The 26,598-nt window shown below is 57.1% G+C and overlaps 10 protein-coding genes across 10 annotated transcripts; 6 read left to right on the top strand and 4 right to left on the bottom strand.

The window, feature by feature from the left end:
* Nucleotides 1-515: 515 nt before the first annotated feature.
* Nucleotides 516-1,588, bottom strand: P884DRAFT_197663 (glycosyltransferase family 1 protein; the record flags this gene model as incomplete). The annotated part of the gene is made up of 3 exons (XM_069438081.1): nucleotides 516-822; nucleotides 906-1,044; nucleotides 1,117-1,588. The coding sequence occupies 3 exons, from the start codon at nucleotides 1,586-1,588 to the stop codon at nucleotides 516-518; spliced, it is 918 nt and encodes a 305-aa protein (XP_069298462.1).
* A 751-nt stretch (nucleotides 1,589-2,339) lies between these two features.
* P884DRAFT_197655 (mitochondrial 37S ribosomal protein mS35) lies at nucleotides 2,340-3,571 on the top strand (the record flags this gene model as incomplete). Its single annotated transcript, XM_069438080.1, has 3 exons — nucleotides 2,340-2,889; nucleotides 2,953-3,242; nucleotides 3,299-3,571. 3 exons carry the CDS (start codon nucleotides 2,340-2,342, stop codon nucleotides 3,569-3,571), a joined length of 1,113 nt encoding a protein of 370 aa, XP_069298463.1.
* Nucleotides 3,572-4,951: 1,380 nt separating this feature from the next.
* P884DRAFT_198098 (Aldehyde/histidinol dehydrogenase) lies at nucleotides 4,952-6,598 on the top strand (the record flags this gene model as incomplete). Its single annotated transcript, XM_069438122.1, has 2 exons — nucleotides 4,952-6,125; nucleotides 6,189-6,598. The coding sequence occupies 2 exons, from the start codon at nucleotides 4,952-4,954 to the stop codon at nucleotides 6,596-6,598; spliced, it is 1,584 nt and encodes a 527-aa protein (XP_069298464.1).
* A 407-nt stretch (nucleotides 6,599-7,005) lies between these two features.
* Nucleotides 7,006-8,491, bottom strand: P884DRAFT_258368 (uncharacterized protein). Its single transcript, XM_069441228.1, has one exon. It carries the CDS (start codon nucleotides 8,190-8,192, stop codon nucleotides 7,089-7,091), a length of 1,104 nt encoding a protein of 367 aa, XP_069298465.1. The 5' UTR covers nucleotides 8,193-8,491; the 3' UTR covers nucleotides 7,006-7,088.
* Nucleotides 8,492-8,746: 255 nt separating this feature from the next.
* Nucleotides 8,747-10,524, top strand: P884DRAFT_221858 (acyl transferase/acyl hydrolase/lysophospholipase). The gene is made up of 2 exons (XM_069439503.1): nucleotides 8,747-9,099; nucleotides 9,176-10,524. The coding sequence occupies exons 1-2, from the start codon at nucleotides 8,916-8,918 to the stop codon at nucleotides 10,261-10,263; spliced, it is 1,272 nt and encodes a 423-aa protein (XP_069298466.1). The 5' UTR covers nucleotides 8,747-8,915; the 3' UTR covers nucleotides 10,264-10,524.
* Nucleotides 10,525-10,811: 287 nt separating this feature from the next.
* On the top strand, nucleotides 10,812-11,448 carry P884DRAFT_198178 (Longin-like domain-containing protein; the record flags this gene model as incomplete). The annotated part of the gene is made up of 2 exons (XM_069438128.1): nucleotides 10,812-10,862; nucleotides 10,924-11,448. The coding sequence occupies 2 exons, from the start codon at nucleotides 10,812-10,814 to the stop codon at nucleotides 11,446-11,448; spliced, it is 576 nt and encodes a 191-aa protein (XP_069298467.1).
* A 226-nt stretch (nucleotides 11,449-11,674) lies between these two features.
* Nucleotides 11,675-13,244, bottom strand: P884DRAFT_298934 (glycosyl transferase family 90-domain-containing protein; the record flags this gene model as incomplete). Its single annotated transcript, XM_069444654.1, has 3 exons — nucleotides 11,675-12,637; nucleotides 12,740-12,793; nucleotides 12,909-13,244. The coding sequence occupies 3 exons, from the start codon at nucleotides 13,242-13,244 to the stop codon at nucleotides 11,675-11,677; spliced, it is 1,353 nt and encodes a 450-aa protein (XP_069298468.1).
* Nucleotides 13,245-13,851: 607 nt separating this feature from the next.
* P884DRAFT_221865 (AFG1-like ATPase-domain-containing protein) lies at nucleotides 13,852-16,623 on the bottom strand. The gene is made up of 2 exons (XM_069439504.1): nucleotides 16,446-16,623; nucleotides 13,852-16,377 (listed from the first exon to the last, which is right to left on the bottom strand). The coding sequence occupies exon 2, from the start codon at nucleotides 16,208-16,210 to the stop codon at nucleotides 14,219-14,221; it is 1,992 nt and encodes a 663-aa protein (XP_069298469.1). The 5' UTR covers nucleotides 16,211-16,377; nucleotides 16,446-16,623; the 3' UTR covers nucleotides 13,852-14,218.
* Nucleotides 16,624-17,175: 552 nt separating this feature from the next.
* On the top strand, nucleotides 17,176-21,542 carry P884DRAFT_298936 (Non-repetitive/WGA-negative nucleoporin C-terminal-domain-containing protein; the record flags this gene model as incomplete). The annotated part of the gene is made up of 4 exons (XM_069444655.1): nucleotides 17,176-17,493; nucleotides 17,558-17,627; nucleotides 17,700-21,077; nucleotides 21,151-21,542. 4 exons carry the CDS (start codon nucleotides 17,176-17,178, stop codon nucleotides 21,540-21,542), a joined length of 4,158 nt encoding a protein of 1,385 aa, XP_069298470.1.
* Nucleotides 21,543-24,657: 3,115 nt separating this feature from the next.
* On the top strand, nucleotides 24,658-26,592 carry P884DRAFT_125199 (kinase-like domain-containing protein). Its single transcript, XM_069437175.1, has 4 exons — nucleotides 24,658-24,981; nucleotides 25,051-25,120; nucleotides 25,187-25,335; nucleotides 25,385-26,592. The coding sequence occupies exons 1-4, from the start codon at nucleotides 24,853-24,855 to the stop codon at nucleotides 26,381-26,383; spliced, it is 1,347 nt and encodes a 448-aa protein (XP_069298471.1). The 5' UTR covers nucleotides 24,658-24,852; the 3' UTR covers nucleotides 26,384-26,592.
* Nucleotides 26,593-26,598: the final 6 nt, after the last annotated feature.

The raw sequence follows: 26,598 nt of genomic DNA on the forward strand, positions 1-26,598 counted from the left end.
CCAAGACAGAACGAACCAAAATCATGACACCAAGGACCTAAATCTCCAAACCAGTGAGAAGGGTGGAAATTGCGGGCGGGAGGAGAAACTTCCACCCGGCTAAGTCCCCGTTTCAAGGCGCATCAGCGGCCGAGGGCAGTATTGACATCCTCCATCTCATCCTCCCGATCGTCTCCCCGCTCACTCTGCCGACCCCAGACTCCATCCCAGTCGGCCACTTGGTTGTCGACGCCGCCTGTTGGAAGATTGCCACCAATGATGCGATCGTGATGAGTGCCGTAGCCGTTGACCGTCGGCAGCGGTCGCAATGCGTCGTCCAAATCGATGAGCTCGTCATCCTCATCATGATTCCATGGACCCATCCCGCCAGCAACGACAGGTACGATAAGGTTATCAAGTTCAGATCCCTGATACGGCCGGAACACGCCGTTGATCGACAGTTCAGGAGCATTGCCGTTCGGAGTAGCGCCTCCGCTGACCGCCGGGGGCGCAGCACGACTGCTAGCCTCATGTTCCTAATCGAGCTGGAGCAAGCCGTTGTTCTCTTGGTTGATGGTGCTATCCTGCTGCTGCTGCTGCTGCTGCTGCTGCTGCTGCTGCTGACGCCGTTGGTTGGCAAAATCCGCTTCGGCCTGGTTCAGGTCGGCAATGTGCATTTGGGCGGCGAGCTCGTCTGGGTAGCAGGTCAGTATCATCCAATCGAAGAGCGTAATGCGATCGGCGGCGGGAACGGGGAACGACGGCGGAGAGTACGGCGGGAGGGCGTCCAACGTGCCTTGGGCGATTCGCTCGGCGATACGGTCAATGGCGGCGGCGATGAATCTGCACGATGTACAACGAGGTTAGCTTCTGTGATAGTAGTCCAATGTTGCGCGGATGGGAATGCCAAGATGGTGTTTGCTTACCCAATGCGACCGTGGACAGCCATGTTTTGGGCCTCGAGGCTCTCGGCAAGCTCAAGCTGGTGGTTGTCCATCAATGTCGGGTTTGCGACGACAATCAGTGGGGCACCGATACCCAGCACCTCGCCAACGGTTCCGGTGCCTGAGTCGAAGAAGCGTCAGTTGCGACCGAGGCAGACGGACGCGCGCGCTCGGGGCGGGGAGGATAACTTACCACCGTGGGAGATGACACATCCGGCGGGCCGAACACCCGCTTGACCGCGGCAGTTGAGGATGTGGGCTTGCATGTCGCGCGTGTAACCGAAGCTGTGAATCGCGACTCCGTGCTTGTCGTCGTCGCTCAGGCCGGCCACGCGGTTGGCAAAGACGGCCTGGTCCGGTCCACACTGCACCTCGAGGGTGGTGTAGCCGTGCTCCGCGAGGCGCTGGAGGAACTCCGCGGTGCTGACCTCCTCAAGAAGGGCGCGGAAGCCGGCCGTCGCTCCGACCGTGACGAAGCAGCTGCGGCCGGGAAGACTGGGCTGCGCTGTCGCTTGGTGAGCTTCGACGCCATCATCAGAATCATTGACACGCCGCCGTTTGAGCTCACGCGTTTGGGTAGTCGCGACGGTGTCCGAGAGGGAGCTCGAAACTCCCTCTCGGACACTGTCGCCGACTCCGCCGACGCCGTTGTCGCCGTTGACCATCGCGGCGATGGGCGCGGTGTCTTGGACGGAGAGAGCGGGGCCCGGGCCACCGCCAAGGAGGCTGAACAGATCCATAGTTCTTCTTATCGTAAGGCAGAATCACGTTGCTTGAGTTTCGATAAATAGGCGGTGTGCCGGCTAAAATCTGGTTATATCTCGGAGATTTGGCGTTGATGAAAGAATTCCGTCGGTTAATTATCGGAGATACTTCGGAATGTTTTGTTGGGGTATGGTGGCGCCGAAATGTGGGGCAGTAACAGAAGGGGGTTCACTGCGTTTCTCAAATGCTGCTGAGATGGCACTCACAACGCTAGCTGTGCGCGGAATCCGGTGCTAACACTCAGAGAGGATGAGGCAATCTGAGCAGGGAAGATTCCACAGTTGCCATACTTGTGCCTACAGCTTTTGTTCTGCACAGTAATGCAATCCTCCATTGTTGCCTCAGATAGTCCCTGAACGAAGCATGGTGCGTTAAAGCAACATAATAGATATCTTCCAGTTTATCGTTGAGCACTACACTGCACACGCGACCGTCGTTTTACTATGAATGGTAGTTAGTTAATGTTTGCTTTCCCAACGTCTGCGCGTCGAGTTGTTAAACACCCCGAGACGGAGCGAAAGCCAAAATGTGGCGGTGCAGATGTGGCTAGTTACGGCTGACGGCTGAGCGCAACCCAAATTTTTGGCGATCCAGTTCCGGCCGCGCATCGGCAGGCGTGTCTAACCACCGTGACCCGACTCAACATCCGGCATGGCGTCCCCCGCCAACTTCCTCCGGCTGTGCCTCCGGCCGAGCAGGAGGCTACCGACCCTCCGCGTTGCCGCCCTCCAGCAGCCAGTCCTCCGCCGGGCCTTGTCAACGACACAATGGCGAGCCGCAGCAGCAGACGACAGCGCCAATAAGGAGGAGGCCGAAGACGAGATCACCGAGGTCTTCACGAACCCTGGCCAATATCTGAGCAGCTTTCTTCGCGACGAGAAAATAACGGATGAGGAGCGTCAATTAGCCACGCGCATGCTCGAGGACTGGCAGAAGGTGCCGCCAAACATGCGCAAGAGTATCGAGAAGCTCACGGAGGAGGTCACCACCGAAAGCGCGCCTCTGCGAAGGCCGGTGATGCCCAAGAAGGACAGCTTTTGGAATGCGGACGAACCCGATACTGATCTCATCACGGACGAAGTCGGCGAGGACGATTTCGAAGAGGACGATATCTTGGCGATGGGCCACGCCAAGCTCGAGGAGCACCGCGAGTTCAGAGAGTACGCGCGCATTGCCGTGTGGGAGATGCCGCTGCTCTCAAGTAAGCCTCCCCAAGAACTGTCTCTGTCCTCGCACCGGTGCGGGCGGGCTAACGCGTGACCAGAACTGGCCAAGCCCTTCCAACCACCCACCGAAGAGCAGGTGTTGCGGTTCAGATACACAACATATATGGGCGAGTTCCATCCTGCCGACAGGAAGGTGGTGGTCGAGTTCTGCCCGAAGGACATTCCCGGTCTTAGCGAGGCGCAGCAGCTGAAGCTCAAGAAGCTCGCCGGGGCCAGGTATAACCCAGAGAAGGATATTATCAAGATGAGCTGCGAGAGGTTTGAGCACCAGGCACAAAACAAGCGATACCTGGGTGACCTCGTGAACAAGATGATTGCGGCGGCTAAGGTAACGAGTGACGTGCTTGCTGTTCCCTGACTTGCCATGCTAAGACCGGATATCAGGACCCGACCGATATGTTTGAGGACATTCCCCTCGACACCCGCCATCACACGTTCAAGAAACAGATCAAGTTCCCCAAGGAATGGTACCTGACAGAGGAGCGGAAGAAGGAGCTCTACGAGCAGCGGAAACAGGCGTTGCTCCTGGACGAGCGGAAGAGGTCCGAAGGGTCTCTGATCGACGGAGTCGAGACCATTCAGCAAGCTTTGCTTAGCGCGAAGGTTGCGGAGCCTGTTCCGGTGCTGAGAGGACGGTCGACCCGTGGCCGTCGGTAACGTAGACCGGGCGAGCCTCTGCTGACATTTTGAAATTATTTGTTTCACCGCGCTGACGTGCGGGAGCTTGGCTGGCTACTGATCCACGCCGGACAGCATCTCACGGCCCAAGGATCTCGAGGCACATCTTGTTGAGGCGACCTACTCAGCCACTGTTCGCCATGGCGACCCGTTGGCTGTTGTATTATGAGTTACATTGTACATCAATCCACATAGAATTGGGAGATATTCGTGTCCTCTGTTATCTCTACCCCTTTTTCATTTCTTTCCGTTTGGGCCTTCCCCGTTGCTCCGCATATCGACCGAACGACCCAACGCACATGCCCTCGTTGCCCAAATTTATCAGGGGGAGCGGTTTGGCAAGCAAGCATACCCTTTTCCAATGACCCACCATTTAAGATTGTCAAGGATAATTGACAGCCGTCCCAGTACGGAGTACGGAGTACGTGATGGCGAGTGTACTTCGCAGAAATACCCATCACAGTTAACTTTTGTTGGTGTTGGGCTGGTACTGAGTTATTGGCTCGAGATTCATATGCTAACAATTCATCTTAAAGGATTTTATTGCAAGGTCGCAAACCTCGGCATTGGGTTCGAATTCAAGTGGGGTACACAGTAGTTAGAGGCGCTGCTGTGGGCAAAACGCCGATCCACCCTTGTACGGATAGGTCCCCGATGGTATTCCAACGGCCGTTAGTGGCTCTCCTGGAATTTGAAATTTACAAAGAGTTGGTCTTGTTAGCTGCCCGCCTAGAACCTGGGGCGCCGCTGTATAGCACTCGAAGTGTTTGGATGGCAGTTTCAAGGTCTAATAACCAGCTGACTAAACCCGTCACGATATTTCACCAAAGGACAACGGCTCGCCAATGTCTCATCTCATGTAACGTTATGCACTCACACTAGTACGATGGACTTGAGACGGAACGGGAACTCACCCGATCTACGCGGTACCCCGCTTCGGTTGCTACGTGCAGTGTGCTTGCATACGTCCGTACACTACCTCGGCCCATGCCTGGTATCGATCGAAATCCCTGTTTTGATCCACTCGATGAAGCCCGCAATGTCCTGGAAAGGTACCCATCGGGACCATCCCGACTTTTGTGCCCACGGCTGCTTGCCAGTCGAGCCTGGCCTCTTTTGAAACACGCGAGTACGGAGAACGGGCTACTCCGTGGTCGACTGGCCGCTCGCCCACTATATCTGTCGTTCGCAGCCGAGCTAGGTCGTACATATTCCGTACTCTGGATGCCTCATTTGCGTGACGAGACCGAAATCGCCTTGACCTGACCTGTTTTTATTCTTTATTTCTTTTATTTTTTTATATTTTTTTTTACTGCTTGACGATTCGATTCACGTCTCCGTTTGCAGTCCGCCATGACGATGACGATTCCCGAGTTTCAGAATACAGCCCTCGAGGCCATCCCCGGCATCGCGAGCAATGTGCGCGGCGCTTTCCGCACGCACAAGACCAAGACGCTCCAATGGCGCCAGACGCAGCTGCGGAAGCTGTACTGGGCCATCGAGGACTACCAGCCCCAGATCCTGGATGCGCTCAAGAAGGACCTCCACAAGTCCGACTTTGAGGCCCTGTTCACTGAGATCGACTGGATCAAGAAGGACTGTCTGTTTATGCTCGACCATCTCGAGAACTTCATGAAGGACGAGAAGCTGGGTTCGCCCTATGTGCCCGCCACTCACTCCTTCATGAAGTTCCGCGTCAAAAAAGAGCCCCTGGGCACCGTCTTGATCATCGGCCCTTACAACTTCCCCATCCAGCTTACCCTGGCCCCGCTGGTCGGTGCCATCTCTGCTGGCTGCACCGCCGTGATCAAGCCCTCGGAGCTGACCCCGGCATGCGCCATGGTGATGAAGGAGCTCATCGAGAACAGGCTCGACACCAGCGCCATTGCCGTGGTCAACGGCGGCGTTCCGGAGACCACCGCGCTCATGAACGAGAAGTGGGATAAGATCTTCTTCACGGGCAGCGCCGCGGTCGGCACCATCGTCGCCAAGAAGGCTGCTGAAACCCTCACCCCCGTGGTGCTCGAGCTCGGCGGCAAGAACCCCGCCTTCATCACCAAGCACGCGAACCTCGCCTTGGCTGCGAAGCGCCTGCTCTGGGGCAAGACCATGAACGCGGGCCAGGTCTGCCTGTCCCAGAACTACATCCTCATCGACAAGGACATCGTCCCCACCTTCATCACCCACCTCAACCAGGCCTACAAGGACATGTTCCCCAACGGCGCCAAGGCGAGCCCGGACTTCGGGCGCATCGTCAACCAGAGGCACTTCCAGCGCATCAAGAAGATGCTGGACGACACCAACGGCAAGATCGTCATGGGCGGCGCCGTGGACGAGTCGGAGAATTACATCGAGCCCACTGCCGTGCTGGTCGACTCGGTCGACGACTCGATGATGCAGGAGGAGTCCTTCGGGCCCATCTTCTCCATCTACCCGGTGAACTCGCTCGACGAGGCGCTCAACGTCGCCAACCTCGTCCACCGCACGCCCCTGTCGCTGTTTACGTTCGGTTCCAAGGCGGAGAACAAGAGGAGTAAGTTTGCCGCGGGCAAGCGAATAAAAAGACAAACCTCAGCTGACTCGATCATTGTCACAGTTCTCAACGAGATGACCTCGGGCGGGGCCACCATCAACGACTCCTTCTTCCACGCGTCCCTCAACACGGTCCCGTTTGGCGGTGTCGGCGACAGCGGCTGGGGCGCCTACCGCGGCAAGGCAAGCTTTGACGCCTTCACCCACTTCCGGACCGTCTCCGAGACGCCCTCCTGGGCCGAGAAGCTCATCGCCATACGCTACATGCCGTTTAACCTCTCCAAGCTTAAGCTATTCAACCGCTTGACCACCAAGAAGCCCAACTTTGACCGCAACGGCAAGGTGGTGAAGGGTTTCGGCTACTGGACGGCCATGCTGTGCGGGCTGGGCAGCAAGAGCGCCAAAGGTGCGTTCATGAGGTGGCTGGTTGTCTTGGCTGCCCGTTATCTTTATGTAAAGCGCTCTGGAAATTAGGGCAACGATTGGGCTCCTTTTTTTGTTTTATTTCGCAATGTTTCTTGTTTTTGGATTTTGAAGATGTTCAGCGGTCTAATACTGTGTGCTTGTTTGATTTAGGAGACGATCTTTGAAAAGCTGTACGATATGCCAAACTACGTTGTATTCGAGCCATGGCCGAACGACCCCAACGTAGCGTACGCAGCATGAGCGGGATGCATTACTGATACCCGGTGTTCAATCCGCGTTTTTCTTTTCTTTTCTTTCTCCCGGCATCTATATCCACCCGCAAGCTCGGTTTCAAATTTTTTTCCTTTTGTAACTTTTAATTCTCATTCGGCACTTGATACCAAACCGGGCCTACCATAGGCCAAGTTCGTCGTGTCGAGTGATTAGCATATAGTTAATAGGAAGCTCATAAGGAGCCCCGTATCTAACCGTTAAGATCTGGGTGGGAATCCTCCCCCTTCACCCCCTCCTCTTTCTTCTCAAGCGCGGGCAAGGGGATTCAAGCCCCCGTGAGCGCCGCAGCCAGCTGTTGTCCCTTCTCGCCACCTAGGTAGACATCATCCGGCCCTTCGGGAGACACCAGCGCCATCTCCACAGCCTCGTGGTACCCCTTGACAACCATTTCCTCGTCGACGCGGAGGCCGTTCTCGACCAGCGCCGTCACCACGCCGCGTAACCTCGCAATCTCCCTCATGGTTTCGACCTCGATCCGGTCATTCTGGCTCGAGTACACGGTGGCGCTGACGCTCTCTTCCATGTTGGTGATGCCCGTTGCCTTGGCGGCCTCCGCCTCGGGGGTCTCGACGTGCTTGCTGATCCAGACGTACCCGTTGACGCCCAGCACGACGTCGATCTGCCCGCCGCCGTTGGCCGCGTCCATGGTCCAGACCTGGCGCCGGCTCCTGACCACCCCGCCGCCGCCGCCCATGCCGCTGACGGCGACGAACACGCCGTTCCTCAGCTTCCCGTACTTGAGCGACCGCGTGTGCAGCACGGCCCCGCCGTCCCCGAACAGCTGCTGCACCTCGGCGACGAGCAGGTCCCCCTCGGCGAAGAAGGTGCGGATCTGCAGCTCGTCCGTCTCGGTCCGCTTGCGCAGGATGCCGCCCGGCAGGTTGATGGCGCTAAGGGGCAGCGCGGCCAGCTGGGTGGAGCCGACGTCGACGCGCCAGCGCTTGGCCTGCACCTCGACGATGCGGCCGACCACCAGGTCGCCGACCTCGGGGGTGTAGCGCGCGCGGAGCGGCCGCACCGACAGCAGCTTGTTGGTGCGCGTGACGGTGCCGGCGACCGACGAGACGATGGCGGTCGTGTGCGGGGCGACGTAGGTCCCGTGGCCGCGCATCCATTGCGGGTCCTCCGTGATGACCTCGCCCGGCGTGACCACGGCGGACGCGAGGTCCCGGCGCGCCGGGGCCTGGAAGGTGGTGCGGACCGACGACCGCCGCGGCGGGCGCGTGGGCACGTCGCCGTCTAGGTCGACGCCGCCTCCCGAGTCCGAGTCGCTCTCTTCTGACGAGGCATCCTCTTGTGAGAAGCGGGCGTTGCCGTTGTCGCTGTTGATCGGCCGAGGGGGTTTTGGCGTGATAATGGTAATTGGCATGGTGAGGGCTGGTCTGCCGTGATCTATCTTTCTCTCTCCCTCTCTCTCTCTTTCTTTCTCTTTTTATCTCTTTCTCTCTCTCTCCTCCGTTGAAGAGACCGCGGCAGGCGCAGAGCAATGTAGGAAGGACGCTTCCCGCGCTGTTCTGAACCCCCCAAGGCGATCAAAAGGTGCAATAATAATCCTGGCTCAAAGTCGTGAATGGGAAAATCTGTCCTCGATTGCAAATGCTCGAGATTTCCAAGGCGGATGTCTTTTAACAGTGCCAAGTGATGACTTGGAAGTTTTGTAAGTACACACACAGTTAAGGTGCGGTTCATGTGAAATATTCCCAAGTGAACTCAACTTCCGTTTGCAGGTTGAAAATTACAATCTCTGTATCGTTCGAGTGGTAAAATACCACGTAGGCGGTACTCCGTATTGACTACAGAATACGGAGTACGTCCGTACACAGTACGGAACACACCTCAATGGGCAGGGGATATTTTGACGGCTGCACCCCACTTAACCCCGGGATCCGTTCTCCGTTTCCCGGCTCTCGCGCCCGTCAGCTCCCCGAAGATGCTCGTCGACATCGACAACTCCCCGCGCCTTCTTTAGCTGCCACGCCGCAACTGCCACGCTATCGTTTGCGCGACTGATGAAGCGGCCGCCCTGAAAAGCCCCAGCTTTGCACTGGCCGGCTGCTGGCGACATCGACCACTTATTGTCTCCGAGCCGAGAATGAATTGGTCACGTGGGTCCTGTCGCTTGCTCGCCAACAACGCGAGTCGCCGTCCCATCGCCGTCTCGGCGTCTACATGCATAACGTTATCCCCGAGACGATCCCCGGTGTTGCGAGCGCATGTACAGTATCGCCATGCATCGACAGGAGGACCGCGGCCCAAGACGGCCATCTTCTTCCCTGGTACGCTGCGCTTCCCCCACCCTTCTTCGAGCCTGGCCTCGTCTTCATCCCCACTTACACGAAGCCGTCGCAACAGGGCAAGGGGTCCAAAAGGTGGGCATGCTCACGCCCTGGATAGAAGCGTTCCCGGCAACGGCCATACCGATCGTGCAGGAAATCGATCACATTGTGGGGTACAAGCTGTCCGAGGTAATACAAGAAGGCCCCGGGAGGGTGCTGAGCATGACCCCGAACGCGCAGCCAGCCATCATGGCGACCTCGATCCTGATTCTCCGCGTCCTCGAGAAGGAGTTCGGCTTCAAGACGGCGGAGCGCGCTGACTTCACCTTGGGTCACTCGCTCGGGGAGTTTGCCGCCTTGGTCTCGGGCGGCTACATCGAGTTCGAGGACAGCCTCTTCATGGTGCAGAAACGGGCCGAGGCCATGGTCGCAGCCACCAAGAGCGCCGAGGACGAGTACGGGGGCGAGTACGGCATGGTGGCGGTTGTGAGCGAGCCCGAGTATATGCCGTCGCTGATCAGCGCGATCCACGAGTTTGTCGGCTACAGCAGCCCCGGGAGCAAGTCGGAGAGCGCCGAGGACCGGTCGCCCATCGACCAGGTGCTCATCGCCAACATCAACAGTAAGAACCAGATCGTGCTGAGCGGGAACATTGCGCGCATCAAGACGCTGGTCGCGCACGTCCGGCAGTTCCTGGGCCACGACCCCCGCGCGGTGCGGCTCAAGAGCGACAGCCCATTCCACAGCCCCATCATGAAGCCGGCCGTGTCGGTAATGCGAAAGGTGCTGGCCGGCAATAGCCGCGTAGAGGGAAGGGAAGACCGAGACATCATCACCTGGCCCGGTGCGGTGCCCTGTATCAGCAACGTCACGGCCAGGCCGTTCCAGAGCAAGGCCGAGCTCAAGGACCTCCTCGCGAGGCAATGTCTCGAGACCGTGCAGTGGTGGGACAGCATAAAGTACCTCGACCAGGAAGAGAAAGTCAGGAGGTGGGTCGGGATCGGCCCCGGCAAAGTCGGCCGCAATCTCGTCGGCAAGGAGGTGGGCATGAGAGGCAAGGACACAGTCAAGGGGGGCGGCGTCTGGGCGATCACCGATCCAAGCGAGATCGAGGAAGTCCTGAGAGGGCTAGAGGAGACCGAGTGCATCGTTGATGAGGAGTGACCATCCGACGTGATGCAGCGCCGTTTCGCAAGAGGGTTGTTTAATCAGACTCTTAACCCCACAGCGTTGTCGCATGTACCGTGTATGTACGCGGTACTTGAGCACTCCGGGAGTCCATTTTGGTAGAAAGCTCGTCCTGCGTGCAGCGAACGGTATGCGCCGCCGGTTGGGCGTGATGAGAGTGAGGGAAGGTCTTCAGGCTAATAGTTATATGTACCCTAATTACCCATACCCATATATTGTATCAAGAGCTATGGCACCCCAAAAAAAAAAAAAAAAAAAAAAAAAAAAAAAAACTCGAGGGTAGAGGGATTCGGACCACGGGGTTGATGTTGTTGTGCCAGCGTTCCGTTGTTGCGACGGCCGCTTTATTCCGGCGCAAACGGACTGCATTGGCCTATCCGTGCAGCTGGTTCCGTTAGGTTATGCGGAGCTTGGACGGTGCTAGCACCATGTCACTCACTCCGTCGGTCCCTCCAAGCAACTTCTACCTGCTCTCCTTAATCAGCTAGTACGGATTACACCTGAGCAGGTCCCAATCGCCCACCATGGCAACGGCAATTCCCTCGATAGCCTGTCTTGGGGTGATTGGCCGCAATGTAAGCCGTGTCCGACTTTTCGCGCCCGATTGCTTCTCGGCTGCTAACCGGTCATTCTTAGAACAACCCGCTCCACACGTCCATCTTCCCCTCCTACGACCCCTCTACCAACTCCTTCCACCCCGTGCGCACGCCCCTCCAGTTCGCCCTCATCCTCTCGAGCACGCTCGATATCTTTGAACTCCGTTCTCGCCAGAACGCGGCCGCCGGTGTCGGTCTGACCGGCGACTTTGGCCTCCTCCACGCCGTCGACGACCGCCTCGCCGCCTACGGTTTCGAGACAAACACGGGCACCCGCTTCGTGGCCATTGTCGATATGCGCGGCCGCCGCATCGATGGCGCGATTGCAGGTGCCAGAGACAGGAGAGCTGCCGGCGCGGCCACCGGCCTGAGGGAGGGCGAGATGAGGCCCGTGTTCAAGGCCATGCAGATGGCTTACACAAGGCTGATGCAGAATCCCTTCTTTGACCCGGACGAGCACTCGCCGCCTACGGGCCATGGTGGCAAAAAGATTACGAGCAGGAAGTTCACCGAGGAGATGAGGAGGATTGGGGAGACCTGGACGCCGTGGGTTGGGAGTCTCTGAGGCGGGGGGCCGAGTCGATGGAGTTTCCGGTCACCAAACACACCGGCGTTGGCAGCCGCGATACGGAGCGTGAAAGGGATACGGCGTTTGCCGCCATATTCGCAAATCGATGCCTTTGTTTTTTTGTGCGGGTATATCGACACAAACCAGCCGCCCAAGCTCTCACTCACGGCCACTGAACGCCAAAGCCCAGAGCGCCTGACAACCCAGATCATCGGTTACCAAATCAAACAGTGTTTGTCAGGCTGAACGCCTCGAACGAGATTCCTTCGGTCTCTTCCCATCCCTGACCCTCGGTTCGCGCCATCTTCGCCCACCCTCGCACCAACGCCCGCCAGTAGCACGTCTCAGCAGCCGGGCTGAAGTAACCCCCACCGACGAACAGATCCCGCTGCCTCCTCGCGATCCCCTCGGCGATCTCTGGATTCTCTTCCAGCCACGCCACGGTGGCCCCCAGATCCGACCAGTCCGGCGCCACGAAGACAATATTCGCCTCCTGGGGCTTGTACCTCACCGGCCACGCCCGGCGCACGTTCTCCGTCGGCGTCCACCCTTTGGAGCCCTTCAGATTCAGGTCACTCGAGAACAGCGGCTTCACCAGGTGCGTGACATGCTGCATCCACTGGATCGGCGGGGTGAGCACGACGCTGGCGCACATCTGGAGGAACTGGAACCGTCCGCTGTAGGTGACGCCCTCGGTGTGCACAATGTATTTGTACCGGCAGAACTCCTCGACGGGCAGCGCGTTGCTCGCGTTGCCGGTCGATCCGTCCCACTCGAGCGGCTCAACGTCCGCCCAGGGCTCGCCCCTCGCCGTGGCCACGAGGTTCTGCCGCATGCGCGGATTGTACACGCTGTTGAACCACGTCGTGCCCCGCCACACGGCCTTGCCTATCTTTTGGTGCCACCTCCCGTTGGCGAACTCGGCTTCTACATCGCTAATGGCCTTTGCCGCGCGCCCCATGGAGCCGATGAAGGGGAGCTTCCAGGCCCAGAAGGAGAAGTGCGGCATGAGAAACGTACGCGCGTTGGAGCCCTTGGAGTGGAACTGTGGGTCGGCGGCCCGCGAATACGCCCACGCTGTCCCGAACGGCTGGTCTTGGAAGTTGAGCGTGAAGATCGTGTCTGGCAGTGGCGAAGGAGAGGTGAGAAGGGCGCGGTAGAGCTGGTGCAGCGAGGCGGTTCGTGACTGATTGGGGTCAGCGTGAGTATGAGTATGAGCAGCATGTTGATTGGAATCTTGAGGGGGGCGCCGAATATCAATAACAATAACACGCGAGGCCTCGCTTACGTTCATCATCTCCTTGGAGAGGTCTGACTTGCGCTGCGCGTGAATGATGGAGATCTATGTTAACCCATCGCCGTCAGTAAGACAAGAGTGGTCCCAGGATGCGCCCTCGTAGACGAGAAAAAGAAAGAGGGGGGGGGGGGGGGGGGAGGGGGAGGGAGGGACGCCAAACCTGTCCATCCTTGATCCTCGCCTGCAACGGGCCCATATCGCCCGTCTGCTTTACCTGAAACGGCCCCTCGGCGACGGCATCATCGATCTCCTTGGTAAGCCCTGGGAAGTAGGCATTGCACTGCGCCTCGTCCAGGGAGAGGTTGTTGAGTATCTCCGGCGGCAGTGGCATCCGCGACGACGCTCTTGTCGCGGACCCGGGGATGTTCCAGACAAACACCACGCAGTACAACGCCAGGACGGCGCCGAGGACGAGCGTGATCTGCCGCAGCTGGCGGCGGTTGTGTCGCGGCCGTGGCCGCATCATCATCATCTGGAATCTTGTTTTCTCGCCCATGGTGCTGCCGACGACCACCACCACCCCGCGGAGGGGCGCATTACTCTCTTCTGGTGAGGTGGTGGGAGAGGAATGGTCGGGAGTTTAAGTTAGTTACAGGAGCAAGATCACCGTGGCATGGGAAAAGCTGTTGATCTACCTAAGCAGGACGTATATGAACCAAACCTTATCCAGAAGTACATACAGCCGAGTATGTCCTTTACGCTACCTTCATCCTACTTTGCATTGGCTAGATCCTAGGGGGAGGGGGCCGCTGCGGGCCCGAAAAGGGCGAGGGGAAACGCGGAGATTCAGGTTCGCCGGCAGCACTGGTTCCGCAACGTGGTGAATTACTCTTCTGGGGAAGAGGGCGTACTTTGGGCTGTCGGGGGGGAAGAGGGACCCGTATGTCATTGGTGGCAGGCCAGGGTAATTGGAAAGGCGGGTGTGCCACAGCACCTTCCCCGTCTCTCCTGAGTGGAATGCGTGTGCTGCCCGGCAGCCTTAGGTCATTGCTGAGATGATAAATCAACAACGGAGCTTGGTCTTTGCAAAACACTCGACACGGCATGTGCAGTAGTATCGACACAGCAATGTTGCTAAATAATGCATTGATCTAACTAGTTATAGTGCATATCCCATTCCATTATTAAGCGTGCCGGCCAGGTTCAGAATTGGCCGGCGAAGGCTGGGTTTGCTGTGTGAGGTTACATTTGAGGGAAGTCGACCTCTAGAGAGAGACCCCACAGTTACTCGGCTCAAATTCGAGTTACTGTGTATGCTTAGAGACAGCTCCCCTCAGTCTCGAGGTTGACTACCCCTTGAGGTGAGTCGTTCTTTCGAGGACATCATGCCCAAACTTGAAGGGTTTGCATGACTGTGCAACACGAACGAGCTACTACTACAATAGCCCGTTTAGGGCAAACATCTCTTGAGTTTTATGGTTGCCGAGCCAGTTGCAGCATTGCCCGCGGCATTCTTATCCCGGCTCGACGTCAGCGGCCAGCCATATCAGCGTCTTGACTGTGTCCGTTCTGCTCGCTCCTCCTCAGTGTCGCGACCCGAAACCTCTCCAGGCCCGCAGGCTCTTCCAGCTCGATCGACTCCCCCATTGTGACTTCGCTTGACGCGGTTTGCGCCAACGGCGCAGGCGGCGGCTTCGAGGGCTCAGCACCCTCCCAATGTCTAGCCTCCTTCGGCAGCGGCTGCCACCATTGCCCCGTCCGCGCGTGCCACTGTGCGCTGCAGAGTTCCCAGAGGCGACTCGTCGCCCGCTTGTACGCAAATCGTTCGTCCGCGCCGGTGAACGCGCCGGTATTGCTAAAATCAATCCTTCGTCCTTGCTCCTTTCCGAAATCAGAGTCTTGGTCTGGGTCGTACTTGGAATTGGAGGCCTCGGAGTATGTCGATACATTCGGGCGGAATGGAGACACCTGATCCTGGAACACCTCGGCGATCGTCTCAGAGTATGTTGCATCTGTACCATCGTCCTCGCTAGTGGCAACCTGCACCGCGTCGACTTCCGCTGCCCGTGTCCTTGTCTCGGGGAAGAACAGATCGTCGGGGCCGGCCTCGGCTCGGATCATCAGCTTGCACCGTGACTCGTAGAGTGCGTCCAGGAGAGTAATGAACCGCCGGGCCTCGTTCTTCATGGAGAGGCTGAGGACAGGGACGTGGTCAATGATGAAGGTATGATAGTTGCATGCCAACGTGATGTAGTCGGCTGGACCCAGCGTGCCCACGAGCTCGGCGAAGTCCCAGTACGAAATACCATCACGGTGTCGGGGGACGACTAGTTTCCTCCCGTACACTACCAAGGTTGCAGACGACCACTGTCCGTCTGCACTCGCCAAATGGTCAACATCAAACCCCGTCGCGTGCCGTAGTGCAGCTGCCCATGTCTCTTCCCCATCGGATGGTGAGAAGTACATGGTTGGCATCTGAGTTTCTCTCTCTGCTCTGTCCATGGCAACGCCACTGCTCTCGTTTGTTGTTGTCCCCTGCAATTCGGAAGCGATCCCTGGACCCGAACCAGCAGCGCACGTAGATCCCGCTAGAAGGGAAGCACGACGCTCCCTCCTTCTCCAGTCCTGCGTCCCTTCCATGTGCCAGAAGTCACACCGCGCCTTCAAAACTTCTAGAAAGGCGGCAAAGTCGCTAGATCGGCCAAACAGCTCGCCACTAAATCGGCTCCTGCCAAGACCGAAAACTCGACCGACCAAACCACCAGTGGCCGGCGGCGAGTAATAGCCTCCCGTTGCCTTTTCAAGCTCCTCGGGCATTCTGTTCGAAGACGCGATGAGGACTCCGCCAAGCTGGAAGAAGGCAACAAACAGATTGCTCATGATCTTGCTCGCGGCCCTGTCTGGCAGCTGGAACTCGTCCAGGAACAGTATAGGAGAGGTCTCCACAAGCTCTTTGGCCATCCACAGCAAAGAGTGTTCCGGGCTATCGGCGGCCGCACGGGGACGGGACTTTCGAAACTCCTCTAGTCGGGAAAAGGTGTGCAGCATGAAGGTATTGAAATGCCACCTCTTTTTGCGATGGGTCGGCAAACCTTCGGCGAGGAGGTCGAGGAGCATCGACTTTCCCGTGCCGACCTCCCCAGAGAGAAACAACCCTTTCGGAGAATCGACGTGCAAGGCAGCCTGATAGCTCGTCATGACCCGTGCCAAGGCCAGACTATCCTTCCTTTCGTGACTCTGAAAGAAGCGCGCGAAGAGAGGATTGCGGCGGATCGGGTGGGTTGGAGACGCCAGTCCATCCCCGCCGTCCTTGCCTGTCGTCTCAACCACCTTTGCGATTTGCCGGAGCCTGCTCCGGTACTCGTGCGAGGGTGCATAGTCCTTCAGCCTCGCATACACCTTCTGCAGGTGGTGAGCGAGACGGTACTGGGCCGCATCTGGACAGTACACCCCTGTCGCAATCAAGGATGTGTACTTGACGAAAGGGTCGGTGATGGTAACCGAGGTTGCGGCCCGGTTCATTATGATGGAAACTATCCTTCGAAAAGATCCAAGCTCAGGAAAAGAATCATAAAAAGACAGAGGAATGATGTTGCCGCATAACGTAACTGTTGCGAAGAGAAGGACATCCGGAGATTGGGAACGACGCCCCTCAGTTGCTTGAATAAACTAGGTATATCAATCGTGTGCTGGTGTTGTTAGTGTTGCGTTTGAGTTATATCGTCACAGCACCGAGAAAGAAAAAAAAAAAGGATACCGAAAATGGCCGCCCAGAGGATGATGACCAAGCTGGGAGATCTTTTGAAAAGGGCCTCAGCTTGCTCAGCAAGAGAGGCGCGGTGCCATTGCGGGAACATGAAGGGCCTTTCAATAATGCACGAAAGCTTTTTGGTCCGTAACGGATGTAAACGATGCAAATTGGAAGTTACCACAATGCTTGTAGTTATGTACAAGCTGCACAAAGTCGAGCTCGAAACCTGGGCCAAGCAATGGGCCCTGATCGAGATCGAAACCAAAAGGGGTCCAGGTACGGCATGTGCATGCGCCAGCAGGCCAGTTGTTTGTGGGTCCCGCCGTGTGGGGCTGCTCAATTAACTACTCTAGAGGCTAACGTTCGCGAGTTGGAAAAGAAACTGGCAAGCTGGGCTCCACGGCCTTTCAGCTCCAGCCAGTGGCAGCCCCGGATTTTTTGCCCAAAGTCAACACAGGCCAATCGACGGAAGCTTCGTCACTCATGCTTCTGCCCGCCTTGACAAGCCTTGACAGGAACCACTTCATTCTCAGACTTTTCGCCCTGTCGCCTCTTGAGCGCCTTCCCTTCGCTGTTGACCGGCCCTTCATCCATCTTTTTCGCTATTTGCATTTTTGGTGTTGCTTGGCTGGCGATGATTTACTGACATCGCGGTTTTTGGTCCTTTGCTCGACATCTCGAAGTCGCGCCGACCGCACCACCACCACAAGCGACTCCATCAGAACGACCGCGAAAAATGTTTTCTTCGGCGCTGCAGGAGGGCGGGCCTGCCAAAGGCACACGGAGCAGCCGCCGCCGACAGCGCACCTCCGAGCCATCCTCCCAGCAGCAGCCAAAAGCGAAGCGCCAGAGGGTACCCCCGGCTGAGACGTCGTCCGCCAACCCCGATCCGCAGCCCGAGATGTACGAAGTCAAGCCTGACAAGATTGATCTGCATGCGACCAAACGGGACGGTGTCGAGACTGTTGCTCCGCCGCGTAAGGAGCTCAGCGTGCGATCCAAGAAACCCAAACCAGGCGAGAGGAGCACCAAGGGTGACGGAAGCATTGTCCTAGTCCGTTCTCCTGCTTCGGCCCTCGACGCGACGTGCGCCTTGAGCTAACCCCCTGTGCTTCTAGACAACAAACAATGCGTTTACGGTGAGCAAGTTGCCTGCGCTACCAGACAGACTCCGGGCAGACGCGCAAAGTAAGAACAAGGCATTCCTGACGCCCAAGGGCGGACTGCTGTGTAGACAAGGTTTGCTAAACTCTTTAAAAGATCGGCAGCACGGCGTCGTCGACTCGACTACCGGCTACGCTTTGAGCCTCACCCACACCCACGCCTTCGTCTGGCCCTATACCTCGACAACTTCATCACCCGAAACCTTCATATTCACCCTCCCGTATCCTTCGAAGCATGCTTCCGACCCTCTCCCACTCGGATCCCTTGTTACCCCATCAACCTCTTCAGATGAACCAGGCTTGGTGATCGTCATGCCTATGAGCGGCAAAGTTGCCTATTGGGAGTCCATTTCTAGCGCAGCCACGCTCGACTTCATCCGCCAACAACGGAGCGGTGTCGAAGATTCAATATCCGGGATGTATTCAGGCGAGCATGTCACGCAGATCGTGAACGCCGGGTCGGCCGGATTTGTGTTGGTTTTCAGCAGTGGACGGTTGGCGTACTTGAGCGTGAGGGACGCACACGGACGACCTGGAATCACAGTCCAGTTCCTCCGGAGCGGCCTGGGCGGGAGCGCATTGGGTTTTTTCGGAACCATCCGTCACGCCCTTAGCTCAGCAGCCTTCCGCGGTCAGATTGCTGCCGCCCGGACTAGCCCTGGTTCCAAGATCGGGGAGAGGGTGGTGGTCGCGGCGACGTCCAAGGGACGGTTGCACTCTTGGAAGGTCCACCGCGGTGGCCATCACGAACTTCTAGCCGACTCCGATATCCGAGACAGATTGGTCGACGCCATCCACGAAGCGGACCCATCCGTCAGCAACTTCCCTCAGGACTCGTTCGAGGTGCTCGACTTCACTCTGGTTCCAAGGGGCCTAGAGCAAAAATACGTCAATGCCAGCCGATTGAGCGAAGCTTTGACTCATGAAGAAGAGTCTTTGCAACACGCGTTGCTTCTTGCTTCGTTTTCAAGACAGCATCGGTCTCGGTACTCGCTGGTTGAGGTGATTTTAACGCCCCAAGGCCCCCGAATCGGCATAGTCCGGCCGGTGGTCTCATATACCAGCTCTGTCAGATCCGGGGCCCCAGAGAGACCTCGCATCTACCTACCGCGGCCTGGTCTTATCGCCTTCCTTGTCTTCGATAGGGCGGTCGTAGTTGCCTCTATGATTGCGCCGCCGGACTCTCCGGACGCGCAGTTGCAAGAGGATAACCACATCTTACCGCACTCCTTCGAGGACGTGGTAGACTTCAGAGATGAGGAGAAGCTTCAGGTTGTCGGTTCCGGTGTCGAGGAGCCCAGTGGGAATGGGCACCCTCAAGACGACTTGCGGCCGCATCGTCACCGAACCAAAAATCCCACGGTAGTGCTCCTTCTTCAAGGAGTTGGGACCGTTAGGATTGCGGTCTCCGACATCGACCGTTTCGCTAGCGACACACCGCCGGAGGTCACTGCGAAAAGCAAGCTGGAGCAGGCGGTGTTCTTTGGAGTCAAAGACGACAACCCGCTAGTGTTTCAGGGCAGGAGAGATCTTCCCTTCTCCAGCCAGGAAATTGGAAACGCGGCCATCGAATTGAGCCACGAAATCGTGAGCTCAAAGACACCTTTTATCGCGAATCTGCCGGCCTCCCTTGAGAACAACATGAAGAGCAGGGTCGTCTACCTAGATGGTCTGATTGCCTACCTGAACTCGCTCAAGATAGACTTGGACATTCGCACCCGGTGGATGCTTCTGTACAATGCCGAGAAAATGGCGGTTGCGACCTGGATATGGCAGAAGCATGAACAATTTCTTGCGGAACGCCCCAAGGGAGAGAAGAAGACACTGATCTCCGAGACAGCGGTCTATATCAACGAGCAGCAGAAGACGGAGCTCAACCCGGCCGTCGGTCAGGTGGATCCCGTGCGTCACTGGTTTATTAACGACGTATGGAGACTGGATATCTTCGTCGCTTGGGCTTACCAGATCATTAAATATCACTTCACCGAACGGCTAGCGGATGAGGCCGGCATCAACCGGTTAGTATGGGAGGCCGTTACGGTGAACAACGGAGCTCTCTTTGAGGCCCGTCAGTTCCGGCTCAACAGAGCGAGGCAATACGGCGTCGACCCAAGCGACATCGCAGGCGGCAACGCTATTCCTGAACCCTGGACCGCGACCTATTTCATCACGAATAACCTCAAGCGACTGGTCGAGTTCTGTTACCAATGGCTTGATAGGTACTCGATACAAACTCCCGATGACGCGCCGATCGACAGCCGTCTCCTCGATTCCATCCGCCATCTCCTACCTTTGTTAACGAGCCAGTACCTCACGTCCCTCGCCGAGTTCTCCAGCTGGGCCGCGTTAAGCGACGATGCACAGGCCCAGGAGCGGGGCAAAACCTACCAGCAGATCTTCCAAGAAGATGTGTACACGAAGATCCTGAGGCTAAAGGACTTCGACTTGTGGGAAGAAGCCATTGACCTTGCAAAAGAGTACAAGGCATTCGACTCGCTTGCGGAGGTAGTGGTGCAGCAAATCTTGTCGTTGGAGCAACGCGCGGCTGAACCAGGCACCACCGAGAGTGCGGCACAAGAAAGCCTCGCTCTCGCCAAGCTCAAGAAGCAGAAGATGGGCCGTATGTTTGATGAGTACGAGGAGAATTTTGCGTTTCGCGCATACGAGGTTCTTCTCGAGAGCAGCGGAGTCCAGGCGGTGCTGGATTTTCCTTACGACAGGAACGGCTACGCGACCAAATTTCTCCGGACGAAGCCAGAATTAGCCAAAATCTCGTGGATCAACGATGTGGAGAGGGAGAAAGACATCGACCACGCTGCCGAGACGCTGCTAGACCTGGGCCTCACCCGCGAACAGCAGGTTTGGAACAAGAAGATTGAGCTCAGTTTGGGCAAGCTGGCCTTGCTCGCCGAAGAAGCTGAACAAGCCGTCAACGGTGACGGACTCAGCAGCGCCCCCTCTGAGAATGAGGGGAGAAATGGCGTAAGCCTCGAGAAGGTTGAGAACGCGCTCGAACTCATCAAGATCCAGGACGCTCTCTACAGTCAGATCCTGCCTACGATCCAGGAGGGTGTCGACGAGTCGGCGGAGGTGGAGTTGGCCGTAAAGGAACATGGAATTCTGATCCCAAAGAGGCAGAAAGCGCTTCATCATATCTTCGATGATTCTATGGCACGTCTTCTCAGGCACGAGGCTCTGCAGCCACATACACTCATCGATCTGCTCACCTTGGCGTCCCTTCCCTCTAGCCATTACGACACTATCGGCGACCAGTTCTATCTTGCCCTTAAGGTTGCCCAGTACGGCCTGAAGGGCGAAGAGCGCGCCGATGCCGAGCGGCTGATCTGGCGGCGATGCTTTGCACGTGATGACTGGAAGCGCGTCAACGAGACAAACGAGAAGGGGGATCTCGATCAGCTGGCCACTGTGGGCGAGACGGCCGCCTACCACACCCTATTCGCCGTCGTCGACGAGCGTAAGTCTTTCCAACTCCGCAGTCCATACCTTCTAAAGCATAGCCAGCTTCTAACCCCTTCCGCGCATGACAGGACATTCCAACCCGGAGTTCCGCCCGTTTGTCAAGCCGTCTGAAGCGCTCGGCGTCTTTACCGACAAGCTCGACCGCCGCTTCGACGCCATGGACGACGGTTTCCGTGCCAAGCTGCTCGATGCCATGCGCTGGGAGGACAAGCAGCTGCGCACGGCCATCGAGAAGTCGCAGCTTGACGCGTGGTACAGGACGACAAGGGAGTGCGCCGAGAAGACGGTTGCCGTCACCTATGACAGGCTGACAGCTGCTAAGGCAGACGCCGTTTCTGCCGAGAGGCGAGCGCAGGCTCTGGATGCACCGGTGCAGGCTAACGGGAGCGCCAAGGGGCACTTGTTCATTGGGGAACGGACGGACGGCATGTCGATGCCCGGTGGGTTATTTGGGTTCTAAATTCTTAGGGGGTTGAGTATTCACGGTGCTTGTGTCAACGGGTATTTCGCTTTATTCTGCACTTGTTCGGTATTTTGGTAGCGGAAGGTGGGAAACGATGGATGGTCAGGTCCTTGCACCTCCTTCTGCTGGAGATGGATGGGAGAGAACTCTCGTTTCATTTTATATCCCTTTCTCCGGGTAGATGATGGGACCGCGGGCGGAGAACGGTTCTACGCAGACCAAAAATACTGTATAATCCGTCGGATGGTATAGTTGCGGTGGCTTCGGCGGTTATGATGAGATATCATGAGAAGATGGGCAGCTTTCGTGGGCTTGACCTTTTGCATGGGTGGCCGAAGAGCATGTCATCTAGAGCCACTTATACAGAAAGGATGCTCCTTCTGCCTTGAACGTCTCCCTTTTTTTTTTTTTTCCTACTATTCACTACCCTCTGGCAAGTTGTTCGACATAAGTTGCATGTTCTATTGTCCCAAAGTCATCATCCTCTTCGCTCAAAGACGTTTTAGCCCCGGCATTTCCAAACTGAAGAGGGCTGTTCATATGAGGAACATGTTCAGAAATCATTGGTACCCATGTCCCACATAGAGTCGCCGGGCGTAACGGCATCTTGAGAACGAGGATTGGTCACGCGGCATTGGTTTCATCCTCTTTATTCTCATTGCTTTTTCTGGGAGAGGAAGGCACGAGCATCGGCTTTAGGATGCTCAAACTGGACGTGACCATGACACAAACGGAGCATTCGTGAGTCGGCTCTGGTTTCAGTGAGGAACGAATCATGTGGCCAAGATGGGAAAGGGCTAAAGGAAGGTGAAACAGGAAGCTGGTGATAGAAGCGATGGATATAAACATGGGATCCCTTTTGGTGAAAGCGTGCTGGACGATTGTGGAGAGCCTGAGCCCAAGCCGATTCAATCAATAAACGAGGCGTAATTAACCCATCGCAAACCTAAGGTAGTTGGAGGCTTTAGGTTCTCTGGCGTGGGCGGCACGCTGACTGTGTCATGTTGGTGTGTTTGCGACAGGATCCCGAGTACTCTACGCGGACTGCTCCGTACATGATGAAGTGTGTTAGTTTGCTAAACGGCTAGCCCCCATGTCACGAGAAAATCAATAACGCCAAGGTTTGCTGCGTTGTTGAGAAGCCTGGGCCGTTTCGCCAAGGCCAGATCAGGTACCAAAGGAAAGCGATCACCCTGCGAATCCGGAGTTCGCGAGTGGGCGGTCAACGGGCAAACAACGGAGTCCTCCGTAATCCGTACATACATAAGCACGGCGCGACATTGACAGCGACGACCAGGGCTTTGCAGGACTGGCCGACTTTCTCGGAGTCAGCGTTGAGCAAGTGGCTGAACTGTGCTTCCAACCTTCTTCCAGGGGCTTTTTGCAATGGTTTTTTTTTGGCAAGGGGAAGGGGGAAGGGAAAGAGGGGGGGAGGGGGGGGGGGAGCGCAGCATAACACGGGTTATTTGGCTGGCTGGCTGCGCCTGGTTCATGAAAAAAGCGCTCCACCGCGCCGAAATGGCGTCCTTGCCTTACCGAAGCTCGGCGTGACAACGGAGAGCATGCGGGTAAGTTGCTCCTCTGCAACATCGACGGCCGAGTGTAAGATGCTGTTGGTCTCCGTCCCTGAACTGGCCTTGCTTTGCCCGGGTTTTGATTTGTTGTTAGTGGCTTCCCCCAACGAAAAACCCACGCTGGCCTGCTGTGGAGGCTGCAAGAGGCTCACCGCGGCAACACAAACTCGTCTTATTGCTCGGAGCCATCCCTTTTTTTTTGGGTCCCATCGTTGCCGGTGGGGACGAAAGAGGCTGGGGGCGGATGCAAGTTCCCCACAGGAATCTGTCCTTTGTCGCGGTCGCCGCGCTCAACGGCTGGCAGATCGGCGGGCGGCCGGCTTCGGGCGGTGAAAGAGCAAACTGGTTGGTGCCAAACGAGCGCGCGTCTGGCGGAGGTCTGCCGCTTGGTTGGCCAAGATTGCGAAGTCGCATTCGAGTCTGGCGGTGCGGAACAACCCAGACACAGTAGTAGTGTATATCCGTACAGTAGTAACTAGTAGTGTACGGATGCATTTCCGGAGGAAAAAAAACATCCTGGTCGGTAAAGGGATCAGGGCTGGGTTGGCGGACGTTAACGGGGACTTAGTCCCGACAGAAACATCCATTATTCATTTCCAGGCATAAAGCTGCTTTGCTTTCTGTTCTGCTCTGCCCGAGTACGGGTCAAGTGCATTTGGTGACCGCTGTCCTCCCACGCCTTGGTGCCCTACCTCTCTTGATCCCGACTCGCGCCCGCGCAATGCGGCACCTCTTGGCCTGTGCATCCACGAACTAACCTTCCAATTGTGGTCGTGTTGTGGCAAGGACCAGACCTGCGGTCGGCGCGCAGCGAAGTCCAAGGTTGGCAGAAAGCAGGAGGCTGCCGAGAACCAGAGCACTTCCCTGCCCGCCAGCGAGCCCACTTCACGCTTTGCCGCGGCTCGATTGGCTCAGCTGCTGGAGACCCTTGTCCAACGACTCCGCTGCCCTGCCTTCCCCTTCTGGTGTCTCCCATCCTCGTCCTTTTCCTCCTTCTCCATTCCAAACCGCCACACCTCACGACATCGCCAACCCACCAAACTCTGTGCGCCTTCGCAGAGGCCGCAGACGACAAGCTGTGTCGGGGCGACCGAGCGTAGTATACAGAGCGCGGACCGCCGATCGGCCCGTTCAATCAAGTGTTGCTCGAATTGCACTTTTTAGTGCAGCCCGATACTCGACCAGCAAAAGAAGCACGGCATAGCCCGAATCCTTCTTTCCCCATCCCATCCCATCCCATCCCATCTCATCTCCGACGCGGCAGAACCTCCGGATCTTTTTACCGAGAGCCGTAGCAATTGTTTGTTTTCCTGTAGTCGTTGTCGACCAAGTCTATGCCAGCGAGACATCGCCTCGCGACAGTTGAGCTCCGCCCACCGCCTCACCATAGGGTCGTCTCCTGACCCGAACCATTTGTGAGTTCGCTTGTGCCCACCGCATGCACTCAATTTCCATAGCATCATTTCTCCGTGCTTCCTCGGCTTTTTTGGGGGTCTGTTGCGTTCTCGGTGGTTGCGGCGCCTTTTTTGGGGAGGGCTCTAGCGTTCCACCGGCTTGCTGCATCACCCGACTCGTCTAACACTGTCATCATCCGGTTTCGACTCGGTCATCTCGGGCCGTCACCGACTCATCTTGCGCATGTCTTCGATCTTGAAACTGATGGTTTGGCCACATCGCAGATACCACCACCGCATAATCAGATAGGATTGCGCGACTAGCGCCGAGCGTCCGGCATGGCTTCGTCATCCTCGAACGTCGTGGGTGTACACTATCGAGTGGGGAAGAAAATCGGGGAGGGCTCGTTTGGCGTCATCTTTGAAGGCACAAACCTCCTCAATAGCCAGCAGGTTGCCATCAAGTTTGTACGTTTGAAGGAGTCATCCATTCAGCTTTTCGCGGTTTTTGGCAACACTAACCAAGGTACGAAATAGGAGCCCAGGAAGAGCGATGCTCCGCAGCTGCGTGACGAGTATCGGACGTACAAGATCCTCGTTGGTTGCCGTAAGTCTCCTATGGAAGGATATCAAAGAATGCACGCAGTCTAACCACGGCAATCCCGCCATTCAGCTGGCATTCCCAACGTCTACTACTTTGGGCAAGAAGGCCTACACAACATTCTCGTCATCGACCTGCTTGGCCCGTCGTTGGAGGACCTCTTTGACCATTGCAACCGGAGGTTCAGCCTCAAGACGGTTTGTATGGTAGCGAAGCAGATGGTACGTACACTTTCCGGTATCTCGCTTCGCATCTAACCGCTGCTTGCAGCTGTCGCGTGTCCAAACGATTCACGAGAAGAACCTCATCTACCGAGACATTAAGCCGGACAATTTTCTTATCGGGAAGCCCGGCACCAAGACCGCCAATGTAATCCATGTGGTCGACTTCGGTATGGCAAAGCAATACCGCGATCCCAAGACAAAGCAGCATATACCCTACCGGGAGCGCAAGTCGCTTTCGGGTACTGCACGGTACATGAGCATCAATACCCATCTTGGCAGAGAGCAGTCGAGACGAGACGACCTCGAGGCATTGGGTCATGTCTTCATGTATTTCCTGCGCGGTGGTCTGCCTTGGCAAGGTCTCAAGGCGGCCACCAACAAGCAGAAGTACGAGAAGATTGGCGAGAAGAAACAGACGACCCCTATCAAGGAACTGTGCGCCGGCTTTCCTGAGCAGTTCGAGAAGTACCTGAGCTACGTCCGCGGCCTCGGCTTTGAGGACGAGCCCGACTATAACTATCTTCGCGGCCTGTTTACCGAGGCTCTTCAGGCTGCCGGGCTGGTTGAGGACGGCGAGTACGACTGGATGAGGAAGCAGGACAAGAAGGGGGACTGGAACCGCCAAACCCTGCACGACCCAAACTCTCGGCCCGGGGCATCTGCCATGGAACTCCACGGCAACTCGCGGGGGGCCACCACTCGTCACCAAAGCGACCCGCAAGCCCCGGGACTGACCGCAGCTCGTTTAAACGCCACGCAACCCCCGCTGCCGCGCCAGGTTATGGCACAGCAACCGAACCAAGGGCGGCCAAACGGGCCCGGGTTGGCAAGTCCGCGCTCACCGGCGGCTGGGGGTTACATGCAAGCGGCGCCGACGCCGACTGGCTCGACACAGGCGCAGTTCCAGACAAGCACCCAGAACCTGCCCCAGCGGCCAATGACCCAGTCGCCCCAAATGAACAGCCCGGCCCAGCCGCAGAATAACACCCAGCAGCCTCAACCGACAGGCTTCCAGAAGTTCATGAAGACGCTGTGCTGCGGCTAGTTGTCCTGATGCTGAACTTTTTCTCTTTTTTCCATGTTCTTCCATTGTCTGGCGTCCTGTCGGGTAATCAAGCGGTTTTGTCCGACAAACCGCAGCGACCCCTGCTAACAGGTTTTGCCAGCGAGAGAGGCGGCAGCGGATGGCATGTTTATATAGAAGACTTCCCAGGAGATGAGTCGGACATGATTTGCCTGCAACATGCGCATGCGTTTTTT

This window comes from Thermothelomyces heterothallicus (assembly GCF_042370625.1).
Source record: "Thermothelomyces heterothallicus CBS 202.75 unplaced genomic scaffold P884_scaffold_8, whole genome shotgun sequence".
Lineage (NCBI taxonomy): Eukaryota > Fungi > Ascomycota > Sordariomycetes > Sordariales > Chaetomiaceae > Thermothelomyces > Thermothelomyces heterothallicus.

Bases quoted from the DNA above. Each gene is read 5' to 3' on its own strand.
- P884DRAFT_258368 (XM_069441228.1), bottom strand. From the start codon at position 8,192: ATGCCAATTACCATTATCACGCCAAAACCCCCTCGGCCGATCAACAGC.
- P884DRAFT_221858 (XM_069439503.1), top strand. From the start codon at position 8,916: ATGAATTGGTCACGTGGGTCCTGTCGCTTGCTCGCCAACAACGCGAGT. The intron at 9,100-9,175 runs GTACGCTGCGCT...CCGTCGCAACAG, and splicing joins GACGGCCATCTTCTTCCCTG to GGCAAGGGGTCCAAAAGGTG.
- P884DRAFT_221865 (XM_069439504.1), bottom strand. From the start codon at position 16,210: ATGAACCGGGCCGCAACCTCGGTTACCATCACCGACCCTTTCGTCAAG.
- P884DRAFT_125199 (XM_069437175.1), top strand. From the start codon at position 24,853: ATGGCTTCGTCATCCTCGAACGTCGTGGGTGTACACTATCGAGTGGGG. The intron at 24,982-25,050 runs GTACGTTTGAAG...GGTACGAAATAG, and splicing joins AGCAGGTTGCCATCAAGTTT to GAGCCCAGGAAGAGCGATGC. The intron at 25,121-25,186 runs GTAAGTCTCCTA...CCCGCCATTCAG, and splicing joins CAAGATCCTCGTTGGTTGCC to CTGGCATTCCCAACGTCTAC.